General features: G+C 50.6%; 9 protein-coding genes across 9 annotated transcripts; 6 read left to right on the top strand and 3 right to left on the bottom strand.

The window, feature by feature from the left end:
• Nucleotides 1–39: 39 nt before the first annotated feature.
• Nucleotides 40–1,320, top strand: E0L32_008603 (uncharacterized protein; the record flags this gene model as incomplete). Its single annotated transcript, XM_031143476.1, has 2 exons — nt 40–857; nt 909–1,320. The coding sequence occupies 2 exons, from the start codon at nt 40–42 to the stop codon at nt 1,318–1,320; spliced, it is 1,230 nt and encodes a 409-aa protein (XP_030992095.1).
• A 2,235-nt stretch (nt 1,321–3,555) lies between these two features.
• Nucleotides 3,556–5,334, top strand: E0L32_008602 (uncharacterized protein; the record flags this gene model as incomplete). The annotated part of the gene is made up of 2 exons (XM_031143475.1): nt 3,556–5,110; nt 5,177–5,334. The coding sequence occupies 2 exons, from the start codon at nt 3,556–3,558 to the stop codon at nt 5,332–5,334; spliced, it is 1,713 nt and encodes a 570-aa protein (XP_030992094.1).
• A 116-nt stretch (nt 5,335–5,450) lies between these two features.
• On the bottom strand, nt 5,451–6,020 carry E0L32_008601 (uncharacterized protein; the record flags this gene model as incomplete). The annotated part of the gene is made up of 1 exon (XM_031143474.1): nt 5,451–6,020. The coding sequence occupies one exon, from the start codon at nt 6,018–6,020 to the stop codon at nt 5,451–5,453; it is 570 nt and encodes a 189-aa protein (XP_030992093.1).
• A 2,805-nt stretch (nt 6,021–8,825) lies between these two features.
• E0L32_008600 (uncharacterized protein) lies at nt 8,826–9,149 on the top strand (the record flags this gene model as incomplete). Its single annotated transcript, XM_031143473.1, has 1 exon — nt 8,826–9,149. The coding sequence occupies one exon, from the start codon at nt 8,826–8,828 to the stop codon at nt 9,147–9,149; it is 324 nt and encodes a 107-aa protein (XP_030992092.1).
• Nucleotides 9,150–11,229: 2,080 nt separating this feature from the next.
• E0L32_008599 (uncharacterized protein) lies at nt 11,230–12,821 on the top strand (the record flags this gene model as incomplete). Its single annotated transcript, XM_031143472.1, has 5 exons — nt 11,230–11,459; nt 11,513–12,331; nt 12,415–12,481; nt 12,564–12,726; nt 12,790–12,821. 5 exons carry the CDS (start codon nt 11,230–11,232, stop codon nt 12,819–12,821), a joined length of 1,311 nt encoding a protein of 436 aa, XP_030992091.1.
• A 2,254-nt stretch (nt 12,822–15,075) lies between these two features.
• Nucleotides 15,076–15,795, bottom strand: E0L32_008598 (uncharacterized protein; the record flags this gene model as incomplete). The annotated part of the gene is made up of 1 exon (XM_031143470.1): nt 15,076–15,795. The coding sequence occupies one exon, from the start codon at nt 15,793–15,795 to the stop codon at nt 15,076–15,078; it is 720 nt and encodes a 239-aa protein (XP_030992090.1).
• Nucleotides 15,796–16,627: 832 nt separating this feature from the next.
• Nucleotides 16,628–17,332, top strand: E0L32_008597 (uncharacterized protein; the record flags this gene model as incomplete). The annotated part of the gene is made up of 1 exon (XM_031143469.1): nt 16,628–17,332. One exon carries the CDS (start codon nt 16,628–16,630, stop codon nt 17,330–17,332), a length of 705 nt encoding a protein of 234 aa, XP_030992089.1.
• An 87-nt stretch (nt 17,333–17,419) lies between these two features.
• Nucleotides 17,420–18,487, bottom strand: E0L32_008596 (uncharacterized protein; the record flags this gene model as incomplete). Its single annotated transcript, XM_031143468.1, has 6 exons — nt 17,420–17,715; nt 17,783–17,786; nt 17,994–18,072; nt 18,140–18,279; nt 18,322–18,412; nt 18,471–18,487. 6 exons carry the CDS (start codon nt 18,485–18,487, stop codon nt 17,420–17,422), a joined length of 627 nt encoding a protein of 208 aa, XP_030992088.1.
• Nucleotides 18,488–19,336: 849 nt separating this feature from the next.
• Nucleotides 19,337–20,918, top strand: E0L32_008595 (uncharacterized protein; the record flags this gene model as incomplete). Its single annotated transcript, XM_031143467.1, has 3 exons — nt 19,337–19,546; nt 19,627–19,965; nt 20,325–20,918. 3 exons carry the CDS (start codon nt 19,337–19,339, stop codon nt 20,916–20,918), a joined length of 1,143 nt encoding a protein of 380 aa, XP_030992087.1.
• Nucleotides 20,919–22,018: the final 1,100 nt, after the last annotated feature.

The raw sequence follows: 22,018 nt of genomic DNA, 5'->3' as shown, positions 1-22,018 counted from the left end.
CTTGTCTTCTTTGGCTTATCAGCCTCTGTATTCGCCATGATGATCACTCTGCTGTCGAAATATCTCGGCCGCGGCTTGGCGGGTCCGGCCGAGGACAAGAACCCCGTCAGGGCCTTGCCAGGATCTTGGTACACTTCTCAAGCCATGTACGATCTTGAGAGGAGAGCCATATTCTCCAAGAAGTGGCTCCTCACGACACACAAGGCTAGGCTGCCCAACACCGGAGACTGGCTGCAGTACGAGGTAGCCGATTTCAAGTTCATCATTACCAAGGATCGTACTGGCACTATCAACGCGTTCCACAACGTCTGCAGACATCGGGCCTTCCCAGTTGTCACGGAGGAGCAGGGCAACAATTCCATTTTTGCCTGCAAATACCACAACTGGACCTACGCTCTCAACGGCAAGCTCACCAAAGCTCCTCAGTATCAGGAGCTAGAGGGTTTCGACAAGTCTAAGAACGGGCTCTTCCCAATCCACGTCCACATTGACACAAACGGCTTCATCTGGGTCAATATGGATAGTGCCGAGAAGCCAACGCCTTGGGATAAGGACTTCGATGGCATTGATCAACAAGCCCGGTTCAAGGCGTATAACTGGGACGAGTACGTGTTTGATCACACATGGGAGATGGAAGGAGAGTACAACTGGAAGCTCTTGGCCGATAACTACAACGAATGCTACCATTGCCCTACAACACATCCCGACATCCCCGCCATTGCAGACTTGGAGGCATATGCTGTCAAGACAGAGAAGGGCTACGTCCAACACCTTGGCAACCCCACCCCGGAACAAATTGCCAAAGGCTTCAATGTCGCTGCTACCTATTACTTCCCTAACGCCTCCATGAACGTCTCGTAAGTAGATCGGTATTCCCAGATCTATGAACAGCAGTGCTGACTATGTAGACCACACTTCTTCTTCATGCAACGCTTTGTACCCAAGGGGCCTAATAGGTCCGCTATGAAGTATGAGGTCTACAGGAACAAGAACTCCAGCGACGAGGATTTCAATGCGATCAACGATATCTACAAACGCATCATGTCAGAGGACAAATACCTGTGCCTCAACGCACAAAAGAACATTAACAGAGGCGTGTTTGTCAACGGCGAACTTCATCCGAGAATGGAGCAGGGCCCATTATACTTCCAGAAGTCAGTGCGCGAGGCTGTCGTTACGCACCACAAGCTAGAAGCGAAGGCGAAGCGCGAGATATGGCCGGCTAGGCAGAATCTGCCAGGTTCCGCTACCGTGAGCAAGGACGACATTGGATTCTGCTCAACTGTGGATTGTTCAAAGTTAAAATCCCTGGAATGGTAGTGGCAGGATTCACCATAATGTTGGTGGTTTGCTACGGAAATCTGTACTTGCAATTAGCATTAATTAGCGTATATGGGGGTTGAGACTTCTACGAACCCGTCAGGGCTAGATTGAATATTAATGACGTTAGCAATGTCAAAGCCAGTATCTTTTGCGGACTGTTAGAATAGAGGTCACGGGAATGGCGGCTGGTGTAAAAATTGAATTCAGACCAATAATGCCCACTAGTAACAAGATTTTTCCGCCGAGGAAAACTGAGGATGGGCTTGTTACCATTGCACAACAGCAACAATAATCAGAGTTATTAGGTTCAGAGGGTTGGTAAGAATCAAACACTTCGGCATAATGCCAGTATTGTAAGACCCAGCATTCGCAATGCATCGAGTCTTGAGACAATATATGAAAGTACAGCCCGGTTTCCTTCCTTTCATGTAGCAATAGCAAGGAATCTTCCAAGAACCCTTCGATCATACCATAGGCTCCAATGTTCCCATTTGACCTGTGGCTCACGAGTTAACTCAGCTTCTCTGCAGACTCTTCCTTGGTGTGGTACTCGAGTCGAGAGATACAGCTCAAGTCACCCCGCGTCTGCTTCAACGTACAAGATGATGCCTCATTGCTCATTCCTTCTCTCTCCGGAATACCGAACAAGACGAGGTCATTCTAGATACCGCCAAACTTCTTCCTACCGCAGGGTATCGGGTTCTGAAGGACCCAGAATCCATTCTTATGGCAACACCTCTGAAAGATCCCCAGCGCACCGGAGTTGCCTATTCACTTTCGCGCCAGAAGAATTATACACGTGTCTAGTCGTATCACTGTTGCTCACATCAGTACAAACTGGGTCCCAATCCAGTCATGTTCCCGTCCAACGATTTGTCCTTGGCAAGGTAGAGCGCCACACCTGCCGACCAACCCACCTGTCGCCTCCTAGGGTTGTAACATGGCTGTTGTGTCATGGAGCTGACACGAACTACGAAGACTCCAGTGGCACTACAACTCTGGAATATACCCTGACTGATGTGTTTGCGTTCGGCAGCTGGATTGTTGAAGATAGCGACGAAGAATGTAGACCAGGTATGAAAACGGTATGCGAACTTTGCTGCACGTTTGAGGCTACGGGCAGTCATGCTAAGAAGGTCGTCTGGTTTCAGTGGTACAGGTACTAGCATTCCCTAAATTCAATCTTCCAAGCTTCTTCGGGGTGGGAATTCATGAAATAGCAACCAGCCGTGTTCGCGCTTGACCTCGTTCGTAACAATTGCAATCAATGCTTTTACTCCATAAAGACTGCACTACACACTGCAAGCTGCATATCAGGGATTATTATTTTCAGAACCGTAGGAACACATCGCGTGCAAGTTACCTTATTCAGTAAGAATGTCTGCAATAGATCCCTGTATCTTCAAGATCTGTGGAGTGTTCCTGCAGCTCTTAAAGGGATGGCGTGGCTTGGCTTACGCTATTCTACTTGTAAGTGGCCTTTAAGAGGAATTTCTTGAACGATATACGCGCTGTGGATGCCAAGCTAGTTGCTCGGACGTCTTGGAGCATTGGGGCAGTGGAGCGAACATCGAGGATGAATGCACCAGCAACTGGGGTCAGGCCACAAGCTTGATCGAGGCAAGAAAAAACAGTAGCACATAGAATGCTATGGAACGAGAGCCAGCGCACACAATGGCACCTAGAAGTGGTGTAAAGGGCCGAGGCACAAGATTCCCGAGCTAAGAGGCAATGGGTTGGGAAATGATGCATGCAAGCCAGGATCCAGCCAGAGTCGACTCTTATTGGCTCTCAATCACAACCTAAAGGGTAAACTTCGGAGTAAACAACCAGACCGTCGGCACTCAACCTTGGCTGGCCCCATCATACCCCGCATGGTTCCGGAGCTAGCTTCGGGAGTTGCCTTAATCTGGAGGAAGTCCTAACCACTGCTGGCCATGACTACAACTTCGTATCGTGAGCTTTTGAAGATCCCAGGATTGTCAGCAAGTTTCGGCGCTTCTTTCGGCGCTTCGAACGCATCTCAACGAAGGGCCTTCGAAGCGGGAGTTACGGCATTGACTTTTGTGTTGGTTGCCCTTCGAAGCTACATGTATATAGCCAATGCTGCCAGAGTCAGGGAATGAAAACGACCGAGTGTCTCTTCAGGCCCTTGAACATTGCCTCGCGCAGATGATATTCTCTCTTACTTTGGCCTGCCTGTGAAGTAGATCAACCTAGACCTTCACAACAATGATCGTGGTTTCGTTAGCCGCAGCGCTGCTGCTCGGCGCGACGTCAGTTCTTGGTGCTATTACTCCTCTGCTGAACGAGCGTGGCAAAGGTAATGCACCTAGAGTCACTGTTCGGAACGGCTCATACTATGGTCTTTCCCTCCCAAATTACGGCCAAGACACTTTCCTGGGTATACCATATGCTCAGCCGCCCGTCGGTGATCTTCGTTTCCGAGTCCCGCAGTCTCTCAACTCTACCTGGGTTGACGCCAAGAATGCGACGCAGTACTCTCCACAGTGCATCGGTTATGGTAGCGACAACTGGGTCCTTGGCAACTATGTTTCGGAGGACTGTTTAACGCTCAATGTGGTTCGGCCCCGCGGGCTTTCTCCAGACGCAAAATTGCCTGTGGCTGTATGGATCCACGGCGGAGGGTTTTTCATGGGCGGTGGCTCGGATCCGCGATATAACCTGTCCTTCATCGTCCAGGAGTCGGTCGCTGCTCAGCAACCTATTGTTGGCGTGACTCTGAACTACCGTCTCGCGGAATGGGGCTTCCTGTACGGCAAAGAACTTAAAGCCGCTGGTGCTTCCAATCTCGGCATCAGGGACCAGAGGTTGGCCCTCCATTGGATCCAGGAGAATATCGCTGCTTTTGGTGGTGATCCCTCCAAGGTTACCATCTGGGGCGAGAGCGCGGGAGGCATGAGCGTCGCCATACATCTGTACGCCTACGGAGGCCGTGACGATGGTCTGTTCCGTGCTGCGATATCAGAGTCTGGAGCCGCATCTGGTTCGTCCGGCGGCAATACATCGAGCTGGCAGCCGGCCTATGACGCTATTGTGAATGCGACCAATTGCACCTCTGCACCCGACACTCTGGCATGTCTGCGGACCATTCCAACAGCGCAACTTTCAGCCGTATTCAACAGCAGCGTGACGGCATCTGTGCGGACTTGGCCTGTCATCGATGGCGATATAATCACCCAGTCCGGCACTGATGCTCTTCGAAAAGATGCATTCGTCAAAGTGCCCTACCTTATTGGAACAAACTTTGACGAGGGAACTGCATTTAGCAAGAAAGGAATCAATACCACAGAACAGTTCCTGGAAGCTGTCAAGTCCAATGGCTTTGACGACGCTGAGGCCTTGACTATCGCAGCGCTCTACCCTGATATCCCACAGATAGGTATTCCTGCTACTCTCAAGGGTCGACCGCCTCCCAGCCTCGTAGGCTTCTTTGGGTACCAGTTCAAGCGGAGCGCAGCCTATAACGGGGACCTGACCATGCAAGCCCCAAGGAGAGTGACGAATCAGGCATGGGCCAGGAATAACGTGAGCTCCTGGTCTTATCACTTTGATGTGGTCCCAAACGGTGTTCCTCCCATTATTGGAGCAACGCATTTCCAGGAAGTGGCGTTTGTATTCTACAACATCAAGGGCCAAGGTTATGAGAATGCAGTGGCGGTCAACCCATTTGCGAATATGCCGCCTACTTACCCTCAATTGGCACGTATGATGTCGCGGTTTTGGATCAGTTTCATATATGAGCTGAACCCTAATAAGTGTGAAGGTAAGTCTAGAGATATGCATGGCAGTCCCTACATTACTTGGGCCTTTTAAACTAACGCATCCTTAGCGACAGAAGTCTTTTGGCCTGAATACACCCTTGACAACCCCGAGAACCTTGTCTTTGATACCAATGTCAGCACACTTGCCTACCCAGAGCCTGACTTTTATCGAGCAGAGGGTATCGCGTATTTATCAGAGAGGCTGGATATGGCGAGCGGGTTCTAAGAGTCCATTAAAGCCGCTAGCTAAATGGAGATAATTACGACGGAATGGTTAGCAATATATTATCCGGACTGATGTACCTATCAGACTATAAGCGATATATTCTTAAAGCTAGTAGCTCAGGCCAGTGGCTCTAAGGCTCCCTGATTATTGATTTGAACCTCTGGTATATCTCGAACATAGCTTGCCCATTCGGGCAGGATTGATGCCTCGATCCAGTTTCCATGAATCTGGGCTTTAAGATGAAGTGGCAGTTGGACAATAGCGACGGGCTTCTCGAACTCTCGGGTGTCTAACACCACCGAGTCGTTGCGGTTCAGACCACGGCGCTTTATCGTGACAACAACCCAGCCATCGCCCTCGGGTGTGACGGGAGTGCGCAGGATAAATACAGGGCCCTGAACGAGGGGTTCATCCCCGTAGGACCACCGCGTTAGCCCAGTTTTGGGGTTATGCATGGCCAGACCGTTGAGCCCGTGGAAGATATTCTTGCGGCCGCCGGACTTCTCGGGTATGAACACATTTAAGAAGAGGCGGTCGCATACAGACGTCATAAAGCGCTCGTCTATACGCGGGAACTCCAACGGCACGTCAATGATAACAACAGGATTGGGGACGTTAGTACCACTTGGTTGATTCAGATCGATTTTCCAGCTCACGAAGTCGGCTTTGGCGTCAGGAGCAGGCATCCGTTGTCCTCGGACGGAAAGAAACGGAAAGCATTATCGTGGACTCGAGAAGACTCGAAATAGAGATCGCCATCTCCAGCTTCCCATACGCCCGCTGTGTGAATAAGTATGCAGTTTTTCCACGAATATGTCCGATACTCCTCCGGCTTCCACCCCACGGGAAGACGAGTTTCCTTGCGTCTTAGGGCGACAATGAATATTACTAAAAGATTGTAGTTCCAGGCTCAATGTTGTTTCCTGGCTTTCATCCGTGCTAGATTGGCTTCTAACGGCCAAAGAACCAAAATAGTCCAGTTGCGGGTGATGGCGCAATCGTGGGTGAAGGCGCACCAGGGCGCCTAAGTCCACTGCTCGGCTCTTTTGTAACCCATCCTGTCCAGAGCGTAGATGACAATTTCCTTGGTGGCCAATCCCTTTGCTACCCAAAGACTACGAGTTCATCGGTGAATGGATCAATCTTTCGATGAGCTATGAAGGTTTTGGCCTTGACTTGGTCTCCAATGGAACCGTAATACATATCTCGAGAGTATCCGGGTCGATACTATAGGGAAGGGCGACTTCTTTCAGGGCCAACAGTTTATCCGCCCCGTACACACAAGATTCGTGTTCGCAGTGGAATCACCCTGCCGCCCGCACACAGGGGTGATGCGTGAAGGGGTTCCGATATAGACCGAACAGCGACTCGTTGGCCCTCTGTTCGAGTTGTATCTCTCGGTCTCGATGTACTTGATTTTCATGTCGACACACCCTTTGCGGATGCGAAATGTTAAAACATTCAAATCACCATCAATAGGGACATGGCTGGGATGAGGCGGGACAAAAGGATCGCACATGACTCAGTAGAATGTCCCATCAATGCCTGAAGGAAGCTAGCCGAGCACGATTAAGTCACCGACTTCTCCCTCAATTCGACATAGTGCATTTTACCTGGATAAATCAAGATCTTGAGGCCATTTCCCAGTTAACTCAGGCTGCCGGCATTGCTGCGCCATAGTGTCGTCGACGGACGTAAAAGAAGACGAGACAAGGCAGGATGACGGACTTTGGGAACGCTCTGTTCGATGACGAGAGGTAGTCTGTGTCTATCTAACTTGGAAACTATAAAGATCCCATCTAGGCAACGAACCCAATATATATACATTTTCATACTGCAGGGCCGTGTAAGCTGAGACCAAAGGTTGATATTCACATACACAATGCTGTGCCTACGATTGGCCAATAGTGGGCCAGCTTCGTTGGTATAACTAGTGGGGCGGACAATTCCCATCCCCGCCAGACAAGTCCATAGTGAGAGCCGAGATAACCGGGGAAGCCCCTTTATGTTCGGCAGTATCATGGGTTCCTCCCCATGCCAAAGGGCCGCTTTTCAACGCGTCGCGTCCAAGGTTAAGGGGTTACTTATCCCATAAAATTCTCATCACCAGACATCCCCTTTGTCTCGCACGTAACGGGATCAACCGGGTCACACATTCACGGCATATGGCGCTCAAACATTTGACTGTTCTTTGCTAAGTGTGGCTGGCAGTGACCGTCTCCACGATAGAACACATCTGTCAGAGCATCGGGCTGCTCGCGTTCCTCTGACATCCTTTTAGCACTTAGATTTCTAGTGAATGTCTCTACCAGGGTTTGGCTAATGAGCTACAATTGAGACCCATGCAGAAACAAGCGAGCCTTTGTCGCTGGCCAAGTCATCTGCAGTTCCGTTGCAACCAGTCGGTCATGGCTTGTTTCAATTAAAAGCCACCAGCAATCATATAAATCCGAAGACTCGAAGACTCGAAGACTCGCTCCTCTGTGTTTGGTGGCTGCTACATTATCGGTGGCCTCACTGCCAACTTCCTTGGTCCGTTCCAGTTCCTAGCTGTGGTACGAGAACAAGGGCCCTGGATCCACCGTGAGAACGGCCGTGTGCACATGCCCGGCATCCTCATTGGCAGCCTCAACGCAGTTTACGTGTCATTCATCTCTCTATGCCGTCCGATAGGTCAGTTCGCATTTGCGTCTCTCGGGTCGGTGTGGTTAGGATAATACTAGATCGACACGATTCTCATCGCTATAGGAGAAGGACAGTGCATAGCATGCCTCAACGAGGAGATGCAGCCGACGATGTGCAGCCTCAGTGATCCGGCCGCTCCACTTCAGGCATCAAATTTGCCTCCCCACTTCTCGAATCATAGTTTTAAGGCTACGTCAGCACGCCGGCTCTTGATTCCTCTCGGGTGTGATTGATCGGCATGACTGCAGCGGGTAAATGCCGTGATGAGGGTAGTATTGGACTTGGCCTGAGTAAGAAGAACAGGGACGCGGGTGAACTGAGAGGCTGTGCATATACGCGTCTGACATCCTTGTCCTAAGCGACGGGTCTATGTGCGAGGCTCCTCGAAACGAGACGCATTGACCCAAGGTCGGAACTCGCTGGGCCACTGGGGAGCATAAGCGGCGATGCTGACGACGGTAGATGAGGTCCTATTTGCTACAGCTTGGGAAGGCTCCAAGTAATTCGGGGACTTGGAAATGCAAGATTTGGGTGACATTCGGGGACTCAGAAGTGCAAAACCTACGTAACATTCGGGCACTCAAAAATGCAAGACTTAGGTAACACAACAGTGCTACCGGTGTTCAGGAGAATCAGATGGACTAGATTAAATACAATGCGGGCCAGCAGAGAAGTATAAGAAGGCAGTCAATTGCTCTCGGGTGAGGACAATGAGAATCAAAACTGCCACTCTCAAAGCCCCAGTCCAAGCACTTATCACAGTCTGAAAAAGATTCTTTTGAGTTAAAAAAGCAAAAGCTACCGAAATGAAGCTATCCGCCGCCATCACTGCCATTGCGGCCTTCTTCTCAGCTACCGAGGCATGCAAGTGTGGCAGCAACGTCGACGCCACTCGCGCCTGCTGCCGCAGCGTTGGTGGCAACCCTACGAACGATGATTGCCCGGCCAGTGGCATCAGCGAGCGACTCAGCAACTTTGCATCCTGCTGCAATAGCCTCGGCGCGCGTTCTGACTGCCGATGCCCTGTGGGCTGCGCTCGTGTTGAGACTGACGCCCAGCGTCTCGCGGCCGGCCAGGACCCCCTGACTGATGAGGAGCTGGCTGCATACGTCAACTCGTATCAGGACTAGGCTACTGAGAGCCAAGGCTACCACCTACCGGTTTCCTCTAAGAATTGTTCTACCTGTTAAGCTTGATCGTCCTTCACGAGCTTCTATGTAAACAGAAACACGTTCGTTTTAACGATGGAGGAAAGGGTGTGTACTGTTCTTGGGCCTATTTGTCACTTGACTCTTGGACTCGTTTTGTCGATGTTTGTGATGGTATGAGGGCTTCAGCTTCAATAAGACGATGTTCGTATACACATCATGGTCAAAGGGCCATTCATGCTTCAATACTCTACCACCAATCGCTCAAATATATTTGATTCAGAACATTTACTCAGTTATGAGAGATACTATAGGAGCAGTTTGTGCCTAGCTACGGATTCTGTCGAATTTTTGAGCTGAGAAACAACCTCGATCACAGACTCGTAAATGGGTGAGGGGACTTGTGTGTAAAGCTACAAAATATACGAATAGACACGGAGCAAGCGGTAGGTGAATTCCGACCCATGGTGGCTATCCCGCGGATTACGTGCTGGCAGTATTTGAGTCTCCTTTGGTGGCTGTACTGATTGTTTGTGGGGCATAATGGAGTGTAGCAAGCCGAGTGCATCTTGTGATGATACGGCATCTTGGTGGTGCTCTGCACTTCGGCTTTTGATTTGGATAATTTTACAGTATCTATGCCCCTCTTAAGTGTCTTCTACCTGTGCCATTCGCTTGATCTTGATCAGCAGTGACATCCCATCGCCTGCTGCGTGGGATGGCATTTGCTTATTCTCATTGCTGCCGGTGATGAATAAGACAGGGCCCCACAACTTGGACCACCCCACCCCCCGCCCCGGACCGCCCTCCGGGCCATCAAAATCACCGTTAAATATGTCAATCTCGCTGGGCTCGTCGGGAAACCTTTGGTCTTGAACGGTCCTCCCCTGAAATATCACGGCCGGATCTAGGGACCTGCCCACCGCGTTTGAACATTCGATAATAGTAGTTCATATACGTCGTTAAGAGCCCTTTTAAACAGCCTGCTTGGCCTCCTTCCTTCCCAGTACCAGGCCATTGCTTTCCTTCCCTTCTTGAAGTCCAGTCTTATCTATATTCCAACGATTTGACGGTATGACTTTAGCGATTGCTAGAAGCCTTAGCTGAGTGAAGAAGGCCTTAATGATATTAGATCTGATGCCTCTAAGCTAGTTAAAATTAATCTTCTTATCTTTAATTATATGGATAGATAGATTCTACTTAAGAAACCGGTCTATCTAAGATGTACTAGCCGGTCTTAGACAGCCAGCAACTATTAGCCCATCTTTTAAAGCTGGCTAATTATGGGTCAGGGCCAGCCCTAGATCTGTCTGTATGACTGCCCATCGAGCCAATTAGTCCTCCTGATGGCTTAAGAGCTTTGAGAGCGTTCTTTAGCAGTCTGGATGGGATTACTACCGCTGTATCGCCGCTAAGGGTGGTACATAGGACCCCATGAACCGCCACAGCGGCACGTAGGGACATGCCTTGCGGCGGAGGGCTTATAGAACCATCCGTGGAGCGTGACATTGTCGGCCGTCTGGAAAGTGATGTCTTGGGCAGGCATTATGGGTTGTTTTTATGTGAGGATAATCGGCCAAATGTAAAGATAAGAGAAATTGGAGAGAATGGTTGATAAAGAAGGCGTCCGTGGTATAAATGAGGGTTTTGAGTTACCTTATTGTGTGAGCCATTGCATCACCTTCGACAGGACGTCAATATGCATGGCATCTTCCTTATCACTCCAATAGCTAACTAAGGCGATATCCGGGCAGATCACTAGTATGTGGGATAATCACGCGCGAGCGAGATTGATGAGGGTGACAACGAAGAAGCCGACAATCCATCCTTTTTCTCTCATGCCCCACATTGTGCCGACGACTTGGTTCGTCTCCGCATGCAACCCCAGCCCAGATGAGTGTATTGCGGAGGTTCATCCATCCTATCACACAGCCAGATCCTGATTGTTTGAATTCTTTGTTTCCACTTCGTCTATCAAGATCCCGAATAATCACGGCAACTTCGGGCTCTTTGAGCCCTCATTACCTCCGTTACGGAGCCGGCCCCGGCCCGACGTTTGGATATGCCTGCTGTTCAAGCCAATCAACAGGAGGTTGTGAGCCGGGAATCGACACCCTCACTGTCGGAGAACTGCCGGTGCAGTTCAAGCTCGGCAACTGGGAAGCGCTCGGCCGTTGCGTGCCAACGATGCAACCAACGCAAGACGCGATGCACAGCCGGGGAGGGAATGCCATGCGTAGGCTGTGCGAATGCCCACGTACAGTGCGTTCTGATAAAGTCCAACCGCGGGAAGTGAGTGACCCCCTGATTCGTTCTATCTAGACTCTTGACTGACAAAATTGCAGATATGCACGCAAGAACCGCGCCAAGTCTCGGCGGAGCTCTACCGAGGCACCCGTTCCATGCCCGCAAACAGAGACCTCCAACCTCAACACGCTGCAAGAGCAGCCAAGCGACGAAGAGACGGCACTCGATGAGGAAGAAGATGTACCCGAGACACTTCATGCCAGGATAGCCCAAGGCGTGGGCAGACAACAAAATGGCCCTGCCGACACTGGAAAGCTGGTCTTCCTAGGCGAAGCATTCAGTCTGACCTACGTGGTGCACGACGTCCTCGCCCCTTTTTTTGCACCCGCGCCTAATTACGAACGGAGACTGCATTTCCATCTCGACAGCCGTGGAGCGGGCCGTGCTGCTGGTGAGGCCAGGGCTGTCTCAACGAGCCAACAGCGTGAATACCTCAAGAAACAAGGCCTGCTCTTCATGCTACCCACCAACGTTTTAGGTCAGCTCCTCGAAACCTTCTTCAGCAGCTTTCACCCGGTGTTTCCAATCCTGGGCCCCGTTCAGCTTACACCAGAGGCCCAGAAAGGAGAAGTGTCTTTGCTGGTCCTCAATGCCGTCCTTCTTATTGCTATCAGTATTTGTGACAAGGCCACCCTGCGCGCAGCCGGGTTCCAAGATCAACGCTACTCTGGCCGTGCTATCTTCTACAGTCAGGCGCATGCTCTCCATAACGCTGACCTGGAGCCGGAGAAGATTAGCACTCTCGTTGGCATGTTCTTCATGAGCTTCTGGTGGGGAGGTCCAGATGAGGTCAAGGACTCCTTTCACTGGTTGGGAGTAGCCGCCAATCTTGCCCAAGCCCTTGGGCTTCATCGCTCGTACGTTGTAGTCCCACATTTTCAACCTTCATGCATCCTGGTAAGAGAACTCTACCAGACAGCTAACAGACGGGACTGTCTAGTACCCGGAACTCTGGCATGGATGCTGCGACCACCAGACGATGGAAACGGATATGGTGGGCGATCCGCGTAAGCACATTCTTCTGCACATGTGGCTCTCGATGGCGGGCGAATGGAAACCCAGCTATGGCTTCTCTAACCACATTTTTAGACTCGTGACACCTTGGTGAGCGGTTCCATCGGACGACCCCAACACATCAATGGTAATGACTGTGACGTCGAAGTACTCGAAGAGTCAGACGTGACAGAAGTTCTCAGTAGCTCCGAGGAGCGAAGGCTGTATTCGTGTCAAATGGCCCGTCTAAATGAGATATGTATGCAAACAAAGTCTATCAAAGACAAACTTCCCACTTATACTGACAGAGTCTGACAGTCAGCAAAATACTCACTTCGCGTTATTCTCCAGTAACGTCCGTATCTCTAGATAAGAGCAGAGTAGATCTTAAGAGTGCCTTACTCTATTTTCGAGCGGCCATTCCTGAAGGTATTCAATAAAGGGGTGTTTTAAATGATGGTACCGGCATGTGGTCGGATAATTTGAGAATGGCCATCAAGTGAGTCCGTGACGAAGCTCTTAAATCTTCACTAAGGCTAATATATTATTCACCTTTCCTTGGTGGTGTAGCTATGCAACCATATTTCTTTGTAGGCCAGAGAGAAACATCACTGGTGAAGAGAAGACCGAGGTTTGGGGCAACACCTCGATGGCCGTCGCATCAGCCAATGAGATGACCCGAGTAATAGAAGACATACTTTCAGCATCCCTTGGCAGTCTTATTCAGATACACAGGTGAGTGTTGCATTCTAATACTTACGTCACTGACCTTTGCTGGTCCTCGCCGGATGATCAGATCAGATCCAAGATTTCGACTCCTGCATGAGTGGTGCCTTGACTGATTTGCTCAACGTAGTATCCCCGCCCTATTCAACGCGCTCGCTATGCACATACATGCGATGTGTACGCCTTCCCGATTGAAGGCGGTGTTGAGGAGAACCGGGTCCGCATGTGTATGCTAGGTTTAGAGTGTTTGTCAGATGCTTGGCCCGTAGGTAACTGGGTTTATCAGCTCTTTGTCAGTGTTTGGAAGAGGCTAGAAAGTTGTCGCGGGCAGAAAATGACTCAAGGTACTCGATCACTGGGCAGTGCATCTAGCCAGCAGGCCTGAGGTACTCATCCAGAATGCAGAGTGCAAAGCAGGGAGAAAAGATGGCTCTTGCCCTCGTCCTACAGATCATGCAGGACAGACAATTCATATTTGTCCTTCTGCTGAATGGGGATGGATCTCATATACGCCCCGAAGAAGGAACTTTGTGTGGTCACACCAAGATCTGATTGGCAGATGTATGAAGGCCCTGTGGATCGGCTCGTGCATTGAGGTAAAGTGTCCATGCATAGGTGCTTGTCTGTGTGCGCACACAAACCGGGCGACAACAGGGCTTCCCCAGCTTGAGGTATGACAGTGGTCAGGATGATGACGATTATTACGTCAGCCCTGCCCTCACATAAAGCATTACGAATCGTTTGCACCTCAAGGCCATCCATCACCAGCTTTAGCATATGTACTATGAATCTCAGAACACTGAACATCTGCTAGGCCGAATGAAGGTTTTATGGACTAGGCACCACTCAGCGCTCTCCTAAGCCTTCTGCAAGTGTGGAGTGATGCCCTGGTGCCCGTTCCAAGAAGGCCCTGCGTTGTGAATCACAGCGCGGATGTTGTATGGCATCGTCGAATCATTTGAGGAATACCACACCGATGGCTTCAGCTCCGCGCGAACATCCCCTATCATCGAATCAATTACTTCTTTCCTTGCTATTAAGCAGCTAAATGTGACTCAAAACACATCTGATCAGGGGTAAATGTAGGTCCCAGTCCTCCAGCCAGCGTGAATGTCGTTTCAGCAGAGCGCTACCTATCTCTGACACGCCGAATTGGCAGTTCCCCCGCTGTGCGAGCAGGCTCTGGCACACCCGGAGAAGAAGTCCGGCTGCCAGATTTGAGCTGTGGACTGCCCCGGTCTGAAGATGGTCTTTCCATTCAAAGATCTCGCGAACAAGTCTCAGCTGTGTGGTGCATGCGCTTTCCAGGCGCGAAAATTCCTTGACATTATATGCTCGAATAGAACGAGAGCTGCGGCTCCACAAGCGCCGCTAACCGTCACCTCGCCTCGCGATGTCGACCTTGATGATTATGAGCCACAGATCCAGCAGGGGCGAGTTCGAAAGGGCCCTTCTCGTCGTAGCAGGGGTGGCCAGGGTTACATCTATGTCGGTTAGTATTGGTCCCAATAACTGATTGAGATGTGTATTCAATATTAAGGTTAGCCTCGGTCTACCTCCCAGATACAATCCGGGTTACACTCTAAACTAGACACAATGCAAGAGTTACAATGAACACAGTACCCGTGTTCTATAGACACCATTTGATGTGTATATATATATATCGATTGATATCAGGTTCGTGATACGTTTGATCATAAGAAGCGGCGGTGTGTCTTTGATGGAGAGGAATAGTTGCATTGGTCTGGTCTCACAAGATTGGAATTGGCTTTATAATTGACTGTATGTCTTAAGCGAGAAGCCAGTAGTATGGATGAGATGTATCTATATAAGAGTCTAGTAGCTTAAATCATATCTCTCTGTGATTGGAGATGTTTGGTGGCTATTTGCCTGTAATGTGATCACCATCATCACCAGGCAGCTTGCGGGCGCCGCTTGCCATCATGAATCGATACTTTTCTTCGCTGATCCGTCCCAGCACACTCTCAGCTACCTTCTCCGAGCCAAGACCATAGAACTCCTGAAACATCATGATCAAGGGCCGCCACTTGTCTGGATCAACGCGATTCGGATATCCGTCCATACGTAATTCATCTCTTACATGGACTCGCAAGACTCTAACTTCGATGGCCATTATGAGGCCTGCCCGGTCGGGCTCGTCCTTGCGTAGGGGATGCGAGTGGACCACCTCACATTCCATCTGCACTAGGCATTCTTGTATGCGACAAGGTCGCACAAGTTCCGAAGTTTGCCGGTGCAGGCCTGCTCTCGCCCACTTATCTGCAACGTATGTATAATTTCGCTTACGCCGTGCTTCCGAGAAGGTCTTCAAGCCTGTTGTGTCTGCAAGCTTGTTGACGAAGCCGACCATCGCGTCGTTGGGCAGATTGAGCACACACTGGCCTGTGCGCAAAAGGTTCTCGGTTGTCTTGGACTCGGATCCTAAGCCGAGCATACAAGAATTTGTGAGCCACCAGGCCGACGACATAGGTGCAATGTTGGTAGTGCCATCCTCGTTCTCTGACGAGATAAGCACTACAGGTGTGCCCCAATAGAGGATAGCAGGAGAAATGATAGAATGCGTGGTGCTGTCGCCCGACATCGTTAAAGATACAGCGGAATATCTACTGTTTCGCCGGAGGTGCTTAGTATGTGTAGATGACGCATGTCTCCTGATGTGTTGGTGCGAATGCCTCGCATTTAAATATTTCACCAACAGACAGTATTGGAAATATTGCCAGTAGCGTATCATTGTCTCGTTGCTGTTTGTTTCTGTGCTATGCTACGGTGGACTTTGAGCTATCCGAAGTTACCCAATTGGTTGCATCCATAGCAAGGCAAAGCTGAGATACATGGGCATGGAGTCGAGAGTCGAAATCGTTGCTTTCGATCTTTCGTACCCCTTGCAAGTGAGAACGGTCTGATTCAATTCAACTTGGTAGCTCCGCGGCCACGGCCCGTGCAGGGTCAGAACTGTCAACAGGAATTTATCTGGAGTCTCCTCAAATAATGGCATGGACATCGTCTCTCTGAAAGTCTCATGGGTCATTTAGTGCACTATCGAAGACCAATTTATCGGATAGACAATCAACTAATCTGATCTTCACTTGCCTCCGAGATCTCCTAGGCACCTGGAGACTCTTGGGGGCCAACAAGTCTGGTTCCATATGACTGGCCACATTGAAAGCAACGGCGTGGATGAGTCAGAGTTGTGTGGGGCGGAATTGGTGCTGCCTGGAATGCAGGCTTAAATCATTCATGATTGGCCACATCGAGAGCAAAACCAACGGGTCCAACGGTGTATGTGCTATGCCAGCAGCCGTCGATGATCCGAGAAACGAGGAAGGCACCATCCCCGTTTGCCTCCTGAGTTTCAAAAACTAGCCGGTCCATCATCGAAGCGCCGGAAAGAGTTGATAGGTATCAAGACTGAAATGACATCTTTGGTCAACCGATACGCCGAGGAGGCTGGGCGATGGAATGCCGTCCAAACCCGCGACGCAAGAGCGGACGGACTCTTTGTTTATGCCGTTATCTCCACGAAGATCTACTGCCGGCCTGTATGCAAGGCGAGGCGAGCGCGCCGAAAGAATGTCACCTTTTTCAATCTATCAATCGATGCAGAGAATGCCGGCTTCCGCGCGTGCAAACGCTGCAAGCCCAACGAGCTGGGCACCATCCCCCCCGAGCAAGGAATCGAAAGCGTCAGGAGGTTCATTCAACTGCTAGATTCATTACCATGCAATACGGCAGAATCCCCCAACAATAGTGGTCGATCACAAACACCATGCTTAGAGGAGATGGCATCCCAGGCTGGGCTGTCGAAATGGCATTTTCACAGGCTGTTCAAAAGGCAAACGGGGACTACGCCGATGCGATATCTAGAGAGGCGACAACGAATTGCGAGTCAGCCCAGCTATGACTGGGACTCGGCAGGGCTTCCAACCGCTTGCAGTTCTGGGCAGATTGAAACGAACCTGATAGTGCCGCTCGAGAGCTGGGACGGTGGAGGTCAGGAGATGCTCGATCCCTTCACCGCCCATTTCGATCTTGGGGCCATACAACTCCCATTCGAGGAATGGTTCATCCCAACACTGAACCCTCAGGAACAAGAAATGCTCTCATGGCTTGAGGAATGATCATCATGAGGGTGGTGTGTGATAGAGGGGAGTATGCTTGCAATCATGTTGTTGATGGTCCTGCATCAGCCATATATTTAGAGGGCCCTACTGAGCTATGAAACCGCCGTCGACTTGCAGAAGACTACCAGTCATCCAACTGGCAGCATCACTAGCGAGGATGAGCACAGTCTTGCCCACATCCTGAGCTGATCCTAGATGCGGCCAGGGGCTTTTTGAAAGCAGCATCTTCCTGGTTTCAGGGTTTTCCAAGAATGGCCGTACCATCGCCGTCGAAAGAAATCCCGGGCAGACGGCGTTCACGTGGATCTTCTCCTTTGCGTAGTCAACGGCCACTTGGCGGGTTAACTGGACCACTGTATCTGTGCTAGCACAATAAGATGCTGAAATAGAAAATCATGTTAGATATCAGTGTGTTTCTCGCAAGCGTTGAAGAGTCAAGCCACATACGTTCCTGGAGAAGTCCAACTTGACTGCCAATAGATGCAACATTGACGACCCAACCTCGCTCCCCCGAAGGCAGTGGTCATCATCTGAGTGATGGCATATTTCATGCTCAAGACTACACCTCGAGTGTTCACAGCCCTTTTGGACAAAATCAGTATGCATGAAATTGCCTACGCAACTGTGAAGGATCAAGGGGAAATGAGGAATCACTTACCATGGTCTTATCAAAGTTCACGACAAGCTCGTTCACAATATTGGCCAGGCCACAGAAGATGCCAGCATTGTTGACAAAACTGCAAGAGACAAGAGAGTCGTTAGGTTAGATATAGGTTCTTCTTTCTCTCGCAAACTTTCACATACATGTCAAGGCAACCATATTGATGTACAGCGGCTTCGACTAGGAGTTTGACATCCTCTTCTGAACTGACATTCGCTTCCTGGTAGATGGTCTGGTAATTTCGGCTCGCAATGAGCTCGTGAGTAGGCGTACTGGTGTCCTCCTAACACCCTTCTTTACAGTCGGGACTAATATCGCTGCAAACAAGATGTGCGCCTGCGGTAGCTAGCGTTAGAGCAATTTCTCGCCCGTTGCCCGAAGATGCGCCAGTGACGGCGGCTACACGACCCTTGATACTAGAGGGCTTATTTTAAGCATTCAACTTTTATAGGACAGAGATCGAGTTGTACGTACTCTAGCATGGAAGTCATGTCTGGGGTGAGAGGATGCGAATCTCGTTCAAGGTATGTGACTCCGGAAACCCCCGCGGCGTTGAGACAGAAGCTCGGTTGAAGAGGCGCAGCTATATCGACGGTCATTCTGCACTTGCTGTGCCCACTCCTGCTGAGCTAAAAGCAGCCTGTCGAACGAGCACTTCGGCCTCTCGGCCAGGCGGCCCAGCTGCAAGGCGCATTCCCGGCGATCGGCCCCTCAATCAGATGACCGCTCACGAATTCACCGTACAGATCAAGCATCTAGCACCTAACCCCGCCTGATTTGAAACCCTATGAGTATGGAGCTCGGTGGGGGAGGAGACTCGTGAGAGTTGGGAGTGGAGCTGTCGGCGACTCGGCTTCTTGAATCAACCAAACCACCCACCATCTTCGGCCTCTTACAGATCGCCTCCACCCCACGTAGCTCAGTAAATGTGACGAGCTTCTTGGTGCTAGCGGCTTCTGCTTCTAGTCCCAAGAAAAGCCGAGGATGGACACATCGGAGATCTCCCATCTTTCTCCATGTTCTGCCGATATAACATTGAGCGACATGTGGCGCTGGCCAAACAGTCGTTTCTTTCTGGGAGAAAGGGAAGCTGGCCCTCGTTCTAACGTCGGCCCACTACGCCACTCGAATCACGTAAATTGAATTTGTCCAGCCTCGGTCACTCATCTTCTATGGTATAAGTCTGAGTCTTCTCCCCAGCTTTCGCCACCAACGCAATAGATGCGAATGAACACTGTTATATGATCTTTCTATTTGAGTCTAATTCGACCGCAGCTATGGGCTCTCTTGAACTAAGAAAACTAAGAAGACCGGTGTTCATTGGCTCAGCATCCGGAGCCATGACCGATCGACCGGAAAACCTGGTCGAACTCGCAGAGACTGGTGATGTCGACTTCATCGTTGGCGACTGGATGTCCGAGTACTACATGGCCATCAGGGGCAAGATGGTCGCCACTCGAGCACAGGTCAACCAGGTCGATGCCTTTGAGGAGCAGTTCGTTCACTCCATTGTCGACGCACTTCCATTCATCGAATCTCGCGGTATCAAAGTTGCTGTTAACGCCGGAGCAAGTGATACCGAGAGAATTTCACCATGTTCTGCGATCCCCGATTGACAAAGCCGGTATAGATCTCACAGTCGCGTGGGTTGACGGCGACCAAGTACTCCAGCAAGTGCAAAAGTCGACTGGGGAGGGCCACGAGTTCCGCAATATCACCAACCGGTCAGCTTTTCAAGGACTGGGACTGCAGCCCCATATACTCTGCCCAATGTTATCTTGGTAGCTGGGGAATCATAGAGACTTTCAACGAAGGGGCCGATATTGTCGTCTGTGGTCGCGTAGCCGATGCTGCCCCACGGTCGCCGCCGCAGCCTATTGACGTGGATGGTCGCGAGACTCTCTTTCGGAGCTCGCACACAGCCTCATCGCGGGTCATTTCATCGAATGTTCTTACTATGTCACCGGTGGTAACTTCTCAGGCTTCAAGTTAATGACTCACGGTGCCAGCTCGGTTCTCAACTTGCCAATCATGCGAGTCAATCCAAACAGGACTTTTACGGTCGAGGCACACAACATCCCTGGACGGAGCGGTGGCGTCACGGTCGAAACATGTCGACCTCAGCTTCTCTACGGGCTTTAAGGGAAGCGCTACTACAATTCTAATGTCGTTGCCGTTATCGACCAGATAGAGATTGAGTCAGCCGGCCCGGCAAGGTCTTTGTGCACAACATCGGCTGTCTGCCGCCGCCACCAGCAACAAAAGTCGGGATCACGGCCCATGGCGGATACCAGGCCGAGGTATTTCATGACAGGCCTCGACATCTAGGAGATAGCTTCTTTGCTTGAGCGTCAACTCCGAGAATATCTCGACGTCCATCCCTTCTCCCTTCTCAAATTCACACTTACTGGGCCGGCTAATCCCAACCCAAGCTCTCAGGACGCGGCGACTGTAGAGTTCCGAATCTTTGCACAGTCTGATAGTGAAGACGCATTGTCGAAGAAGAACTCCCTCGATCGTTGCTTCAACATCATTAAGTGCACATACCCAGGTGCCACATTCGCCGTCGATACCCGGCAAGGCGTGCCGAAGCCGTACAATGAGTACTTCGTCACAATTATCCCGCAGAATCTGTTGAGTCACACCGCGCATATCCCAGCAAAGAGTTTATTGAAGAAGATTCCCACCCCAACAACAACGGCCGAGTACCTATACGAGCAAGAAGTCGATGAGACTGCTGAGCCTGTATCACTCCAGAGCTTTGGCCCTACCTGCACGGCTCCTCTCGGATACGTCGTGCACGCAAGATCAGGAGACAAGAGTTCTGATTGCAATGTCGGGTTTTACGTTCGGCATGCTGACGAGTACCCATGGCTGCGGACAGTTCTTTCTTTTAGCTTCAAAACAGCTTCTACAGAATGACTACAACGGCGGTAGAATCGAGCGCTTTGAACTCCCTAATATTCACGGTGAGCCCCACTGTACACCTTTCCGTGTCTCGAGATTCGAGTCGCTAATGTCCATCTTCAGCTGTACACTTCCTTCTGAAGGATCATCTAGACCGTGGTGTCGCCGCGAGCTCAACGTACGATGTCCTCGGAAAGAATGTTGCCGAATACTTGCGTTCGAAGCATGTCCAGATTCCTAAAATGTTTCTAGAAAGAGGCCGCATCTAAGCTGCCAACCTGTACAGAAAACAATTCTAAGATACTTGATGATGAACATTTCTCTCATAATTATGGTCTTGAATGTCGTGTTGCGTTTTCAACGAACACACTGTTAAAGGATTTGCTATTTCGGCTTTGGAAGAGGCACAGGACGGGCCTTAAAGTCTATATTAGAGCTTTGGTAGGGACTGACTATCCACAATTTGAAGAATACAGTCGTGGTATGTCCAGAAGATCGAAGAGTTGTCCTTGATCTAACTAAGTATCTGACTGCCTAAAGGTAAACAGATACGGAATTGTGTGAGTTATTTGCATCTCATGCTGTAGTGTTTGAATCTGCAGGGGATCCGGGTTTTGTAGGCCATAATCTGAGCCCTGAGCAAGATCAAGCGCCTGATGAAACGTGCCGGTGGGCATCGAGTTGTCCCAGTAGTCGGTCACTGTAAGGCTATCGAATGCCTCGGCAGATGGCGGGGCAGAAAGACTCAAGCTCTCTCCAGCCTGATGAGGCTGCTGCGACACAACATGCCTCGCTGGAGAGGCAAACATGATGAAATCCAGACACCCACCTCTCACTTTCGCTCCCGCTTCTGGTTTCTGGTTTCTGCCTTCTCTCCCTTTTAGCGCCCAAGATCCACGGACTGGTTGTGATGCTACCCGACAGTAGCAAATGAGCCAGCCCAGTGCCTAGCCCTTTTTTTTCCACTGCTTCTCGGTACCTACCATGCCCGGCTGACTCTCTCTGCCTGCCTCACTGCCTCCTGCCTCCTCATCTGAAGGGTGATTGCCCTTCCCCCCCCCCCCCCCCCCCCTCCCCCCCCCCCCCCCCCCCCCCCCCCCCCCCCCCCCCCCCCC

Source organism: Thyridium curvatum, assembly GCF_004353045.1.
Source record: "Thyridium curvatum strain D216 chromosome Unknown NODE_58_length_281357_cov_77.750052, whole genome shotgun sequence".
NCBI lineage: Eukaryota > Fungi > Ascomycota > Sordariomycetes > Thyridiales > Thyridiaceae > Thyridium > Thyridium curvatum.
Note: the sequence above shows the minus strand (reverse complement) of the source record. Positions and strands in the feature narration are given on the sequence as shown.